The 12,930-nt window shown below is 39.0% G+C and overlaps 1 protein-coding gene across 2 annotated transcripts in view; it reads left to right on the forward strand.

Moving 5' to 3' along the window:
* The window catches only part of kcnk4b (potassium channel, subfamily K, member 4b), a 30,462-nt gene extending 21,742 nt beyond the window's left edge, over positions 1 to 8,720 (forward strand). For both annotated transcript variants that reach the window (XM_010785638.1, XM_010785637.1), the window contains exons 4-8: positions 5,685 to 5,799; positions 5,902 to 6,062; positions 6,163 to 6,349; positions 7,359 to 7,501; positions 7,584 to 8,720. In XM_010785638.1, the coding sequence (XP_010783940.1) occupies positions 5,685 to 5,799; positions 5,902 to 6,062; positions 6,163 to 6,349; positions 7,359 to 7,501; positions 7,584 to 8,195 (1,218 nt within the window). In that variant the 3' untranslated portion in view covers positions 8,196 to 8,720. The remainder of the gene's footprint in view (positions 1 to 5,684; positions 5,800 to 5,901; positions 6,063 to 6,162; positions 6,350 to 7,358; positions 7,502 to 7,583) is intronic.
* The last annotated feature ends 4,210 nt before the right edge of the window (positions 8,721 to 12,930 follow it).

Genomic DNA, 12,930 nt, shown 5'->3' on the forward strand with positions numbered 1-12,930 from the left:
TAACAGAGTATTCCCATTGTATACGGCTTTATAATTCTACTCCACTACATGTTGGCAGCCAAAATCATTCCCTTTACTTCACTAAATTTGATCTGTTAGTTTACAGAATCAGATTATGAATAAGAAATATAAATGAACTCATTAATTATAATGTATTTCTGTGATTTAAGATAACTGGATGTCAGCTCCACATTTACTAGAAGCAGAATGTAAATGATTAACACATTAATCATCACTAATTATAATCCAATCTAATTTAAAGGGGCCCTATACTGGTCATTTTCAAGATGATATCAGTATGTAGTGTCTCTACTTTAAAGAGTCCTCTCCTGCTGATGTTCAGGTGTATATCAGTATGTAGTGTCTCTACTTTAAAGAGTCCTCTCCTGCTGATGTTCAGGTGTATATCAGTATGTAGTGTCTCTACTTTAAAGAGTCCTCTCCTGCTGATGTTCAGGTGTATATCAGTATGTAGTGTCTCTACTGGTATAAGCGTAATAGGGCCTCTTTAAGTAACTACTGTACCAAAGTGTTAAATAACAATAATTCAGATGGAAAAGCTTTTTATAACATAATAAAAACATGGAAAAAGGACAGCGAGTATCTTTGTACAAGGCCTTACATTGTTAGACAAAGGCAAGTTTAATTAGAACTAATCACACACAAAAATAAAATACTCTTACAAAATGATAGTGTTAACATAAATTGCATCAGTCAGCTATGAGAGTTATAGTCCTGCTAGTGGATCATGCTATTAAAAAAACAAAAACAAAGCGCCTCTCTTGATAAAAACGGGTCGTGTTTTTGCGTGTAGTGTAGGAACAGAAAGCGTGTGCACTGGACTGTAAATGTGTTAGAAAAGTCTCGTTAAACACACACATCGATCTGCTCATGTGCAATTTTTTTCCTACTTAAGTTAAAGATAAATTACAGGTCGTCGGATCCACACATATGAACAATATCTCGTTACTGTACAAAGCACCATCAGAGGACACTTCACTTTGCATACACATGTCCACATACATCGGAGTTTTTTTTTTAAGTGTATGCAAATGTTAAGAACAGTCCACGGTCATTTGAGATTGCTAGACAGGCAGCATCTTTTTTGAAAACATTCAAGACTTTCATTTTTAATACAAAACAATCCCTCTTTTTAGAAATAAAGACATCACTGGTTGTATCGTGTAGCGAACAGAGAGAACAGGACTCATGTCTCTCAGTTCCCTTTCAACCAAAAGCTCATAAGGACACATGCTGTGGGTGAATTTCAAAGACCTTTTTAACCCCGTAACATTCAGGAAATCAAGACAGATGGTTTTTCTTCTCGTATAATCAAATGACATCTCCTGAGAATGTGGCAAGCTAGAGCTCTTGATTAATGTGAAGTGGCCACAAAGCAGTCGTATGTCAAGGCGTGGCAATAGAGGTGCAGGAATAAGTCATTTTAGCACTCCCTGGTCTGGAAGTCAATGGTTTTCTGAATGTGTTTTTCGTTGTGAGCTTGAAATAAGTTCTGTAGTTAACACAAGCTGAAGCGATTTTAACATTTTGTTCTACGACATAAAATACATCAGTAAATACCCCACTGGTACATTTTAAAACAGCGGTNTTGATATGGGCCTGTAATTGTTCATTACTGAAGCATCTAGATTATTCTTTTTTAAGAGCGGTTTAATGACTGCAGTTTTCAGGGCCTGTGGAAAAACACCTGAGTAAAGAGATTTGTTTACTATATGAAGGAGATCTGAGGCCATGCAACAAAAAACATCTTTGAAAAATCTTGTTGGAATAATATCAAGGCAGCAGGAGGAGGATTACATGTATACATGTTTACCTTTTGCCCTCTGACGCAGATGCCCAACCTTGGGCAGCCGCTATCTCCCTTAAGGAGGGGCTGTCCAAGCATTTTGTTGTTGTTACTAGTTTATGACCGGGCAACTTCGGTCAGAGATAGTTATTGTTGTGGGACACCTGGAACACATCTTTCTCGGGGTGTAGATGACCCCGAGCCATAAGCGACAACAAATGTGATTCAGTTTCCTCAGCTGTTTAGTCTATCTATTGAAGAATGTTGATTATTATACTCGTTGTAATAATCAGTTAAAACCTGGAACTACAGGAGGGTTCTTCAGAATTGATGTGGCATCTCAACCGTGTTGTCAACTCGTGGCCCGTGACATTTCTTGTCAATTCTCCGGCCGAAGCTCCAAATAAACCGTCAGTGTTTGCTATCAAAGCTCCAGCTCTCCTTGTGTCTCTCTGAGTCCTGTTTCCAATTGCTTCAGAAGTTTCCCCCACACTAAATGCATCACTTTTTATATTAATTGGGAACCTGTTTGACCATCCTATCATATTGAATCAGTTGTGTGGGTCCTCAGGGTGACCCTTCAGATGTGTAGAGTGTTTGATAACTGATCACTGAAGCTGTGCAGTGGCTGTAGAGCAGTACAGGGAATATGGGCCAAATAAACAGGTGTGGTCAGAGCTGCTATTTTCGAGTTTGTAGTCAATGCTAGTGCATGAAAGCTGAGTGTTACGCGCAGGGTTGGCAACCAGGCTGTAATCTTGAGATGTTTGTCCTTCAGCCTTTCGTTCCAGAATGAAACTTGTAAATGATGTTTTTGCAACTGACATTGCAAAGGAAGGTTAAAGGAACTCAATGACATGACGGAAGTTAAGCAGGCCAATACCTTATTTATACAAAGATGATAAGAGATCTGAGGTGCTCTAAACAGGCAACGTGTTTCATGGTTCACAAGTAATATTGATTTGATGATTATTTTTAAACCTCTTAATCTTCAAAAGATCTTTAAACAAGGGTTGTTAAACTTCCATATATTTGAACCAACCCTTGTTTAAAGATCTTTTGAAGATTAAGAGGTTTAAAAATAATCATCAAATCAATATTACTTGTGAACCATGAAACACGTTGCCTGTTTAGAGCNTTTTTTTTTTTTTTTTTTAAACTAGCTTAAAAACAAGCCAAGTTATATTCCTTAAGTAACCATTTTAACGTTAGCTTGACAAGGCTTCATATGCTACCTACCTAGAAGGCTAACTAGCTAACAAGCTTGTGATTCTAGATTATTATTCAGTATCAAAGTGGAGAGCCTGTGTTAGCATTGTTAGCTAGCTCCTTTTGGCTAGAACAACAACAGGGAAACACACTGTATTTTTGTTCTTTGCAGTGTTGTGTCTCTCAGGGGAACATTTTGATTCAGAACAGTGCAGAGGTAAATCTGAATGAAGAAGCTATTGCTAGGAGCTAACTACATGTGTTCTCCACTTTGACACTGACTAATTAACAAAGCCTACACCTAGCCTACTGTAGCTTGTTAGCAAACTAAATAAGTAGCATGTGCAGCTTTTATCAAGCAAAATACAAAAAAATAGCATTTTTAAATGAAATCTCAATATTAAATAAGAAAAGGTGCTACGAAATATATGAATTTATTATAATTATTCATCTTTTTAACATTGAGTTAAAGGTCCCATGTCATGCTTTTCCGGTTATTACCCGTCCCCTTGTGTGTTATGTAGCTTTTTCTGCATGTAAACGGTCTGCAGAGTCACAAACCCTCAAAGTACACCCTGTAGCAAGTAAAACTCTGCCCCCAGAACACCTCGTTGGAGATTTTTATTTTTCTTCCTGGGTAGCCTACAGTGATGTTTTGGGTATAGTGACGTTACTTGCGCGGAGCTGTTACATTTGGACCAATCCGCGGACTTCCTTTTCTGGTTGCTAACAAACCCCATTGTAACACATAAACACACATCAGAGCACAGTGGGCTCATAGGGAGGTGGGGCAGGAGCTGCAACAAGGCGTTTAGGACAGAGAGTGAATACACATACTATACAGAGATGCTGTTTGAGAAACCAATGTGAGTTTGGAAAATTGAACAATGTAAATCTATTCTAGTAGACCTCAACAATGGAATTATGATCAGTAGAAATGGTCATGACATTAGACCTTTAACACAACGTGGTTACAAGCAACAAAAGTGAATGCTGGTCTCATAAGGACATTGCACACCGACTGATCAATATTTAAATGGTGAATGTCTTTAATCATAAAGAGAAATATGTTAATTCAGAGCATCTGGCGGATTTCTAAAAGTACATTTTTTATTTTTCAAATGAGCCCATCAAAGCGATATGAATACAATCATAGGAACCCATGAGTTGATTGTAACTAGTTAGGTGCTGTCAGAAAGAAAACAACAAGCTGAAGTCCTATTATTCATGAGTGAAGCAGGCAGCTGTGATAAAGTAATTCTTCAGATGTTGTTCTGCTCAACAATTAGCTTTGTGGGTCCGGTTTCACTGAACCAATGTCAGCTGACTTTTCAACAACTCCTCAAGTTATTTCATAACCCCAATCTGTTCTCATCTTGATTCATGTTCGATGTCACACCCAAGGACATGCCACTCTTGGCTATAAATGTAATTGATCCTGTATATTGAAATACTAATGGTGACATGTGGCTGCTGTATCTGCACTCAGGTATGTCTGTATGGTCATTCAAAGCAATAGTGAACTGCTTGCTAATGTTTGGCTAGTATTACCACTACAATTATATTGCCTGTGCTGATTTATGGCATTACAGCACTGAAATAGGCTCAATAGTTTGAAAGGGTCGAATATTCTCTATTTTCTGACACCACTCAAATTCCCAGCTGTGATGAACAGAAGACTACGCAGAAGCTGACACGCACATTGGTTAACCTCTTATTTTTGCTTTTGACCCTGAATTCTAAAAACTGTTTTTTACTGCTGACTTAGAAGGAAGATCTGGTTCTGAAAACCATGTTGCCACCTAGAGATATGTCGGCCTTAAACCTGCAATTATTATGCTTATTTGGGGTTTTCTAACCAATCAGAGCAGACGGGCCTCTGATTTCATACCGAGGGTGAGAAGAGGTGCTGCAGTATGAGAGAAAGTTAAATAACAACTTTATCATACTCAGATATATATTCTGAGTTAACAAATGTCTTCACCTACCAACTGACACAAAACAGATAATTATATGGAGAATTAGATTATCTGTGGTGGCATGGGGTTCGATACACTCGGGACAGAATGAAGCCGTCACAGTTGTACATCACCAGTCACTTCTTTGCCACTGACTGCCTGCAGCTGATCCCATGACAATGCATTTTTACAGCATTTCCAACATAAATGCCCCAGATAATTGGAAAATAAAAATATACTACTTGTGTGTGTGTCTTTGAATCTTGTGTAACATTTATGACACCCAGGTCTATTATTCATTCTAAACATACTTACAATGCATTATATTCTATATTTAATCACTTGTGAAATATTGATGGTCACTCATTGGCATTCTTTTTGTAAGGAGACTATTTATTTAACAGCACTTTGAATATAGTGTGTGTACACATAAAGCGCCTTTGAGCATTAGGAAAAGCGCTATAAAAATCCCATGTATTATGTTTATTATTATTGTTTCTCCTTACAATTATTATATAATTATACAGTGCTATAAGCAGATTTTAACATATTATTTATGTTTGATGATATGTATGATGGATTATTTACATAGCTGTCATGGAAAATGTTCCCAAAAATTCAGAAATGTTGTGCTTCTATGGTTTTGCTTTTTAATTATCTTATTAAATAAAAATTACTGAACTCTTCTTTTCTCCACCGTCCCATCACAGGAAGTAGTGGAGGCCGTTGGTGCTGGAGTGGATCCCAGCAGCAACTTCACCTTCGTCAGCCAATGGGATCTGGCCAGTGCCTTCTTCTTCTCAGGAACCATCATTACCACCATCGGTGGGTTTCCAATAGGAGCATTTAGATACAATTCTGAGTTAATATTCAATGGAATCAGTTCAACGTATCTTAATCTTCCACCTTTGACCCCCACATGTTCAGGTTTTGGAAACATCTCCCCCAAGACAGAAGGAGGGCAGCTGTTTTGCATTTTCTACGCCCTGGTGGGAATCCCGTTGTTCGGTATCCTGCTCGTTGGAGTCGGAGACCATCTGGGTACTGGGTTGAGGAAAGCTGTTGGCAAAATAGAGACTCTCTTACGGGTCAGACCCTCAACAGAGCTTTCAATGTCTAATTTGCTTGCACTGTACATATACTCTCCTTTACTCGCCTCATCCTATTTATTTATTACCCTGCTGATAGAAATGGCGAGTTAGCCCGACCATCGTACGAGTGATCTCTGCCGTCCTGTCCATCCTGCTGGGCTGCCTGCTCTTCGTTGCATTGCCTATATTTGTTTTCCAAGAGGTTGAGCATTGGACTCTTCTTGAGTCGGCCTACTTTGTGGTAATCACCCTGACGACGGTGGGGTTCGGAGATTATGTTGCAGGTATACGACCACACACGTGTTTAATAGTACGCTAACAGTATTACAATATTATATCAATATTGAAATGTGGAAATTAGATATCTTATGAGGTTTTTTTTACTCAAAAGCAGCTAACACATTACACAGAATAGTTTCTTTCACAGAGGGACATGTACACTGTTAGGGAAAAGTGACAGTGCAGATTAAGGGCCAAATAAAATGCGAGACAATCATATTAAATAAAGAAGCAAGCTCATCTTAATAAAATCAAATCAAATTAGTACACATCAATGCTAAACAAATGTATAAATAGGTAGCAGCATTATAAAAGTAGCAATATGCAACAAAACATTGTAAAAAAGTATTGCACATAGTAGTATACTGTCTTAAGTAGTCAAGTAGCATCCAGTGAAAATAATAATGTATTTCAAAAGAAATGGGTATATTGCTCATTATTTTGATATTGCATTATGTATACTGGCCATATGATTTTAAAGTGAATATACAATACATGTTATGGTAATGAAGCTGTCAAATGTAAGGAAAAAGTAGGGAATTGTCAGAGCAGAACTTGAGCTGACCAGAGGGCCTAACCCTCTGTTAGGGGCATCAAAGTGTCTATAATCTATTACAAAACAATCACTGTCTTGTCATCACTGGAAAGAATGTAATACACAGATCAATATGAATGTATTAGTGACATTGCCATGTTTGTGAAAATGCATTTGAAGTGAAAATGTGTTTTAAATCTGACTTTACATATTTTAGCTTTTTCATTGAATTCATCGACCTGTAGATGAGAAGACTTAATTAGCCATCTGTAAATGCATCAGTGTCAGTTGTAATGCATTAAGTTCACTTAGCACATACCATTTTCATTTCCCTCATAAATTATTCAGGATGTTGTTGAGATTAATTATTGATGATCTAATATGCTGTGTACTGTATAGTGTCTCTTTTGTTAAATGTTTATTTACTTGGATGGATGAATATGTTGCGTTTACACACTGTATGCTGTGTCTTCTTAAAGGGGATTCTGGAAATGGGGGAAGCGAGCACTGGTACAAGCCTTTGGTGTGGTTCTGGATCTTGCTGGGCCTTGCCTACTTTGCCTCTATCCTGTCTATGATTGGTAACTGGCTTCGAGTTCTATCTAAGAAGACCAGAGCTGAGGTACTCCCCATTCTCATGTCTGTTTTTTATCACATCTCGCCCAGATTCCTTTCAATAATCTCTGTTTATATCCTCTTCTCAGATGGAAGAGCTTCGAGCCCACGCAACGGACTGGACTCAAAATATCCAGAACATGTCGGTGGACTTTCGCATTGCAGGGAAAATCGATGACCCCTTCAAACGGCGTCGACGAAAGCGCCGCCACGGACCTCGCGTCCATGGTCACAGTGTGTCAGCTAACGGGGCCCCCGATGGTAAAGAGGAGCAGCGTGAGAGTCACACAGAGTCTGAGTCTTACTCTTCCTCCTCTTCCTGCTCTAATGAATCAGGGTCTGAATCAGAGTCAGACTCCCAGGCCACTCAGACGGAGCGAGTGCCCGGAGAAAAAACTGCAACAGAGCCTAAAGAGGAGACGACTCTTCCAAATCCAAACCTGTCTCAGCCTCTGGACTACTTTGGGGAGAACCTGGCCTTCATCGATGAGTCTTCAGATGCCCAGAGTGGGAAACTACACTTAGATCCTCTGATTGATACTTCACAACCAAACTCTGCACGCCATCGTCCGGCCAGGAGGAGACGCCAAAGAAGACCTGTTCCCCCGAGAAGCCCCAAAATCAACCGCTCCTCAAACCCTGACAAGAAAGAACCCAATGGAAAACCAGTTCCAGCTGTGCCAGTAAAGCCTCAGGATTGAAGCTGATAACAGGTGCTCACACAAGTATCACCCTGAGAGATATAAGAGAGTAATTCTCAATGTAGCAATTAATGTGTGTATATGTACTGCTTACTTACAGACACTTAACATTTAAATGCTGCAGATGCCTTAGCCACTTGTGGTTTGCTTTTAATGCATGCAAGTGTGTTTGCCTCAATCAGAGATGATGATTTGTATGCCAATGTTCCCATTACTTTCTGAGGAGTGACTGCTCTCTACTGGGCCAAAACAGAAATGCACTTCCACTCCTCTCCACATGAGGGTTCCCGACTCCTACTAATCCAAAAACAAGAAAGAGAGATACTGTAGGTAGTGAGAAGTGTCCACAGCGGTGTGGAGCTCCTGGTTGCTTTGGTCTGAGACAATAACACTTTAATCCTGCCAATCATTAAACGGGTACTCAAACAGGCTCTTGAACATTTTTGGTATGTAACAACTTTTTTTTATTCTATGTACATCCATAATATTGGCATTCTGATGGCCAAATGCATTAATCCTATACTGAACTGCATATGTAATAAAGATGTGTTTACATAAAAGAGGCTTTGTGTGTTATATGCATGTTCAGGGTGTAAATCTTTCGGTATCTCCCAAACCAATATCAGTTTTCGGGGGTCACAAACAAGTCATGGTGTTTAAAAACAATTCTCCATTCAAAATACATTATCATTTCATCCAAAAGGGCTAATTTTAAGATCTACTCTTCTGTGCACTCATACCAGCGATTTGGAAAATGCTGGCAAGAAAGCAGATTACTTGAGAGTTTTTCAATTTCGTCAAAAATAGAAATGCAACCCTTAGAAAAAAGGTGACATTTTTTCAAGCTTATCTCGCAAAAATAAACACATTGTTCGAAAAAGGTTTTCAGCGTTTCTCAATTCTCATTGACTTACAAAATAATGATAATAATGGTGTCAATCACTGCCATCAATATAAATATCTAGCGTCTTTTGTAGGAAAATTAAACGACTTTGGGGAGTTCTGGATCAATTCAAAATTGTAGGAATCTTGATTCTTACATGAATCAATTTCCCCTCCCCCTCAATGTTTGGTATAGCATAACTCAGTTTCAGCCCATAAGCTTCTCTGGGAATCATGATGTTAACTGAACAAACATCATCTTTTATCCCCATATGTCGGGTCAACATGTCAAACAGGGATTGAGCATAGTAAGGTGCATTAGGGAGTGCTTAATCATAATGAGGGTTTTAAATCTTTCTCCAGAGATCAAACACACATCAAGCAAACACAGAAAACACAACTCTGGCTACAATGCGTTCTCACTGCGCCAGCAGCATATGGTGCCTCTATATGAGGATCATAGGTATGGACTGGAAAATGGTATCAGGTTTCATAGATGATTCAATAACTCATGTCAAATGTTCCTGGAGGTTTTATGGTCTGTGCTGGCGAAAAGGTGCTGCTCACAGAATCTGTCAGTCACGCTTCCTTTTGTAGGTGTCTAGGCTGCAGCGATTATAGTGGTTCCAATCACCAGATTCATACGGTGGCCGACACTTCCATTAGGAGAAACAAACTGCAATTTTTAAAACGTGTAAATAAAAAACATTTTCACCAAATTGACCACACTTTATAATAACCGAATGTATACAAGCCCTCCGGTGCCTGCTGTGTGTTTTGAGCTTCTTCTAGCATTTTTATTTTTATTTGCGGAATTTTGTATTTGCAGTGTTTCATTACGCATCACTTCTAGGAAACGCTGCGCATGTTTTGGCAAGTTGGTGAAGGTTTTTGTAAATGCTGTGCATGTGTTTTTAAGTTGGTAAAGAGTTTTCTTCATTTGCATGTTTTTTGGCCCATTAGTTTTTTTGTTTTTTTGTGAAAATGCAGCATGTTGCTCTGAATCTTTGAATCTTGAATCTTTGAATTTGAGGTGTTTTTGCGGGCATTGCAGCACGTTTGCACGTGTCGGCCATCGTAGTTTCCACCAACAAATCACCTTGTTTGGCTAAATATGAAGAAGAATAGCTTTTCTTAAAGACAGAAGTCTTCAGCCATGCTTACCCTGATGATTGCGCTAGAGGGAAAATCAGAGATTAACAAAGTCATTAAAATTCATCCTCTAATCACAATGAAATAAATATAAAGACAATCCATTAAAAGGTTGCTTAGATAGTTCAGACAGAATTGATGTCTAGCCGTGACCGGCATATCCCTAGAGAAACCCCAAACCAGAAACAATGCTAGGCTTTAAAGTAATTCTAAAAAATTAAAGTTGTTTCTCAATAAAGTTGAGCTTTTCTCAGGGTTTTGTCCGTAGTCCGAAATGCAGGCCTTACTTTGTGCACGGATAAAGAAGCGAGAATGTAGTCGTGTGGAGGCAGGCCTTACACATGGTACAGGAATTGAAAGGCATGCATAAAGCAAGGTATTGCAGATGTCCTGTATACATGCCCTTCAAATTGTCAATATGGCCCTTTTAGCATGTGCTGTTGGTCCTCAGTTGATCCATGTAAGTGATACGCTGCTGGAAACTCTACCTTGGTAGAGGACAAACATGGTGCAGTGTCCGCAGTTTTTCTGTTGTCTGTATTTTATATTAAAGAAAAGCTGCCGTTCCTCCGTGTCACAAAATATCAGATTCATACAATCGAAGTTGATACTAATCTTGAATAAAAACCCTTCCATTCTGGGTAAATGGATGCAGATTTTCTTGTCTTTGAAACACAACCAGCAGATGGCATACACTGACACGTTTCCCTCTCTATGACAGAACAAGTCTAACTTATACTTCCATACATAGTTGTCTCACGTTGTTCTTTAGTGACCTTCTTGATGATTTGAGATGAAACAAATTGCTCACTTTTTTTTGGCAAGTGAGCAAAATGTTATGGCGAGTGAGCAAGTGTTTTTAAAGGAGAACAGTCATCTGCCCTTTAGAAATCTGACACTTTACTGCAAGATATGTAAAAAAGAGTAAAGGCAGCGTTCTGGCATTGCAATCAGGAAGTCAGCAGGCAGTGATGATGTGCTGTAGCAGTGGGTGACCTTTCAGTGGAGGACAACCACTCACTCAGCTGCTGGAACGTCATCAATGCCACTGCTGCAGATCACTGTGCTGCCACTAGTTGGCAAATAACTGTGTCATAGTGTTTGTAGGGCTCATATAGAACACTCATGCAGTTAAAGGGAAAATCCCCTCTATCTAGAATCCCAATAAGCTATTTCTGCAGTATACCACACTCCAGATTTGCACAAGTGTGTCTTTCAGCTGTAGTAAAACAACTGTTATCATGTCTATTAAATAAAAATCAATGAACTGCTCAATAATGGGGAAATTGTCAAATTCAAGAGCTTTATGCTGTCATGAAATTTGTCATGTTTCACTCAATTAAGTATGGTATTATCAAGTATAGGTCGTTAAGATATCAGATTTAAGCCACTTGATTACTGTGGCCAAAATAATTACAACACATTTATTTTTGCTAACAGTAATTCCTCTTTAACTCTGTTTAAATTGTGCAAATTGTCTCTTTTTTGACAAATGAAATACATTTAAAGTAAGAGTGCAGGTACTTTAACCGTACAAAAAGAACAGTTAAACCTATGGATAGTGATATTTAAGAATATTTTATTCTATAAATCTCCCAGTTATCATAAAAACCAGTATATCACAACATCTCGATTATCAATCCAAGATGCTCTGATCTCCAATTTAGTGAAACAACTGTCAAATGCCCATTTTTAAGTGAATGTTTAAACTTAATATAAATGTAATTTGGATATGTTAACTCTGACATAGAGCCTTCTTATTGCATAAACTGAAAGAGAAATGCTGTTAAATTCTACACACCACCCCCCTTTTAGTCTATGCTAATGCTGATCAAGGTGTTCTTTTTAGTAGTAAAGGTGGAGGCACTTATGTTACCCATGAGTCACTGATGCAGTGCCAGATGCTATTTGTGTATCACAAACAATGGCGTCTTGGTATTTATGAAGCCTATCAGCTGACACCTGTCTAAGGTCAGGACCTCCTGTAAGAAGCACCCTGGGGACCCCAGCTGTCTTTCACAGTAATGTTTCTATGTTCCCAGCTTGAATACATATCCACTGCCTTTCCCACTCACTGTCCTGAGTAAGTCCGAGTAAGTCCTGTCATGATGCACTAAATCTCCAACAAACCAAATTGGACAAGCTTTTGAGTGAATCTAATGAATATGGCCGGTTTGCCTCTAACAGGATGATAATGCAGACTCTGCACCAGTGTGATGCAGCCCCGCAGAATTGCAGTGTCTGCAGCAGAGACTCAATGACCTTGCTTCAAGGTCGCAATGACACTGTCGTCAGTTTTTCCTCTCGTGCGCGCACCACGTAATAAAAAACTGTCCCGAGCTTACTGCACACACAGCCTGCATGTGACCAAATAAAAACACACACACACACACACACACACACACACACACACACACACACACACACACACACACACACACACACACACACACACACACACTGATGTCCTGCAAATCTGATGGACACACACACCGCGAGGGAAGTGCAAGTGTGGCTTATTGGTTTAAACTGACTAGACTAACGTTTATTGGTCTATAATTAGATGGATAATGCTGGGCTCTGTGGGGAAATACTCACTTAGGCAATCCAAAGTATACCGTGGGCTGCTACTGTCTTTCCCTTTTTTTCAAATCATTGTGTTCACTTATTTTAATTAGTGGCCAAGGTTGTCAACTCTTCC

This window comes from Notothenia coriiceps, unplaced genomic scaffold (assembly GCF_000735185.1).
Source record: "Notothenia coriiceps isolate Sejong01 unplaced genomic scaffold, NC01 NC01_scaffold00028133, whole genome shotgun sequence".
NCBI lineage: Eukaryota > Metazoa > Chordata > Actinopteri > Perciformes > Nototheniidae > Notothenia > Notothenia coriiceps.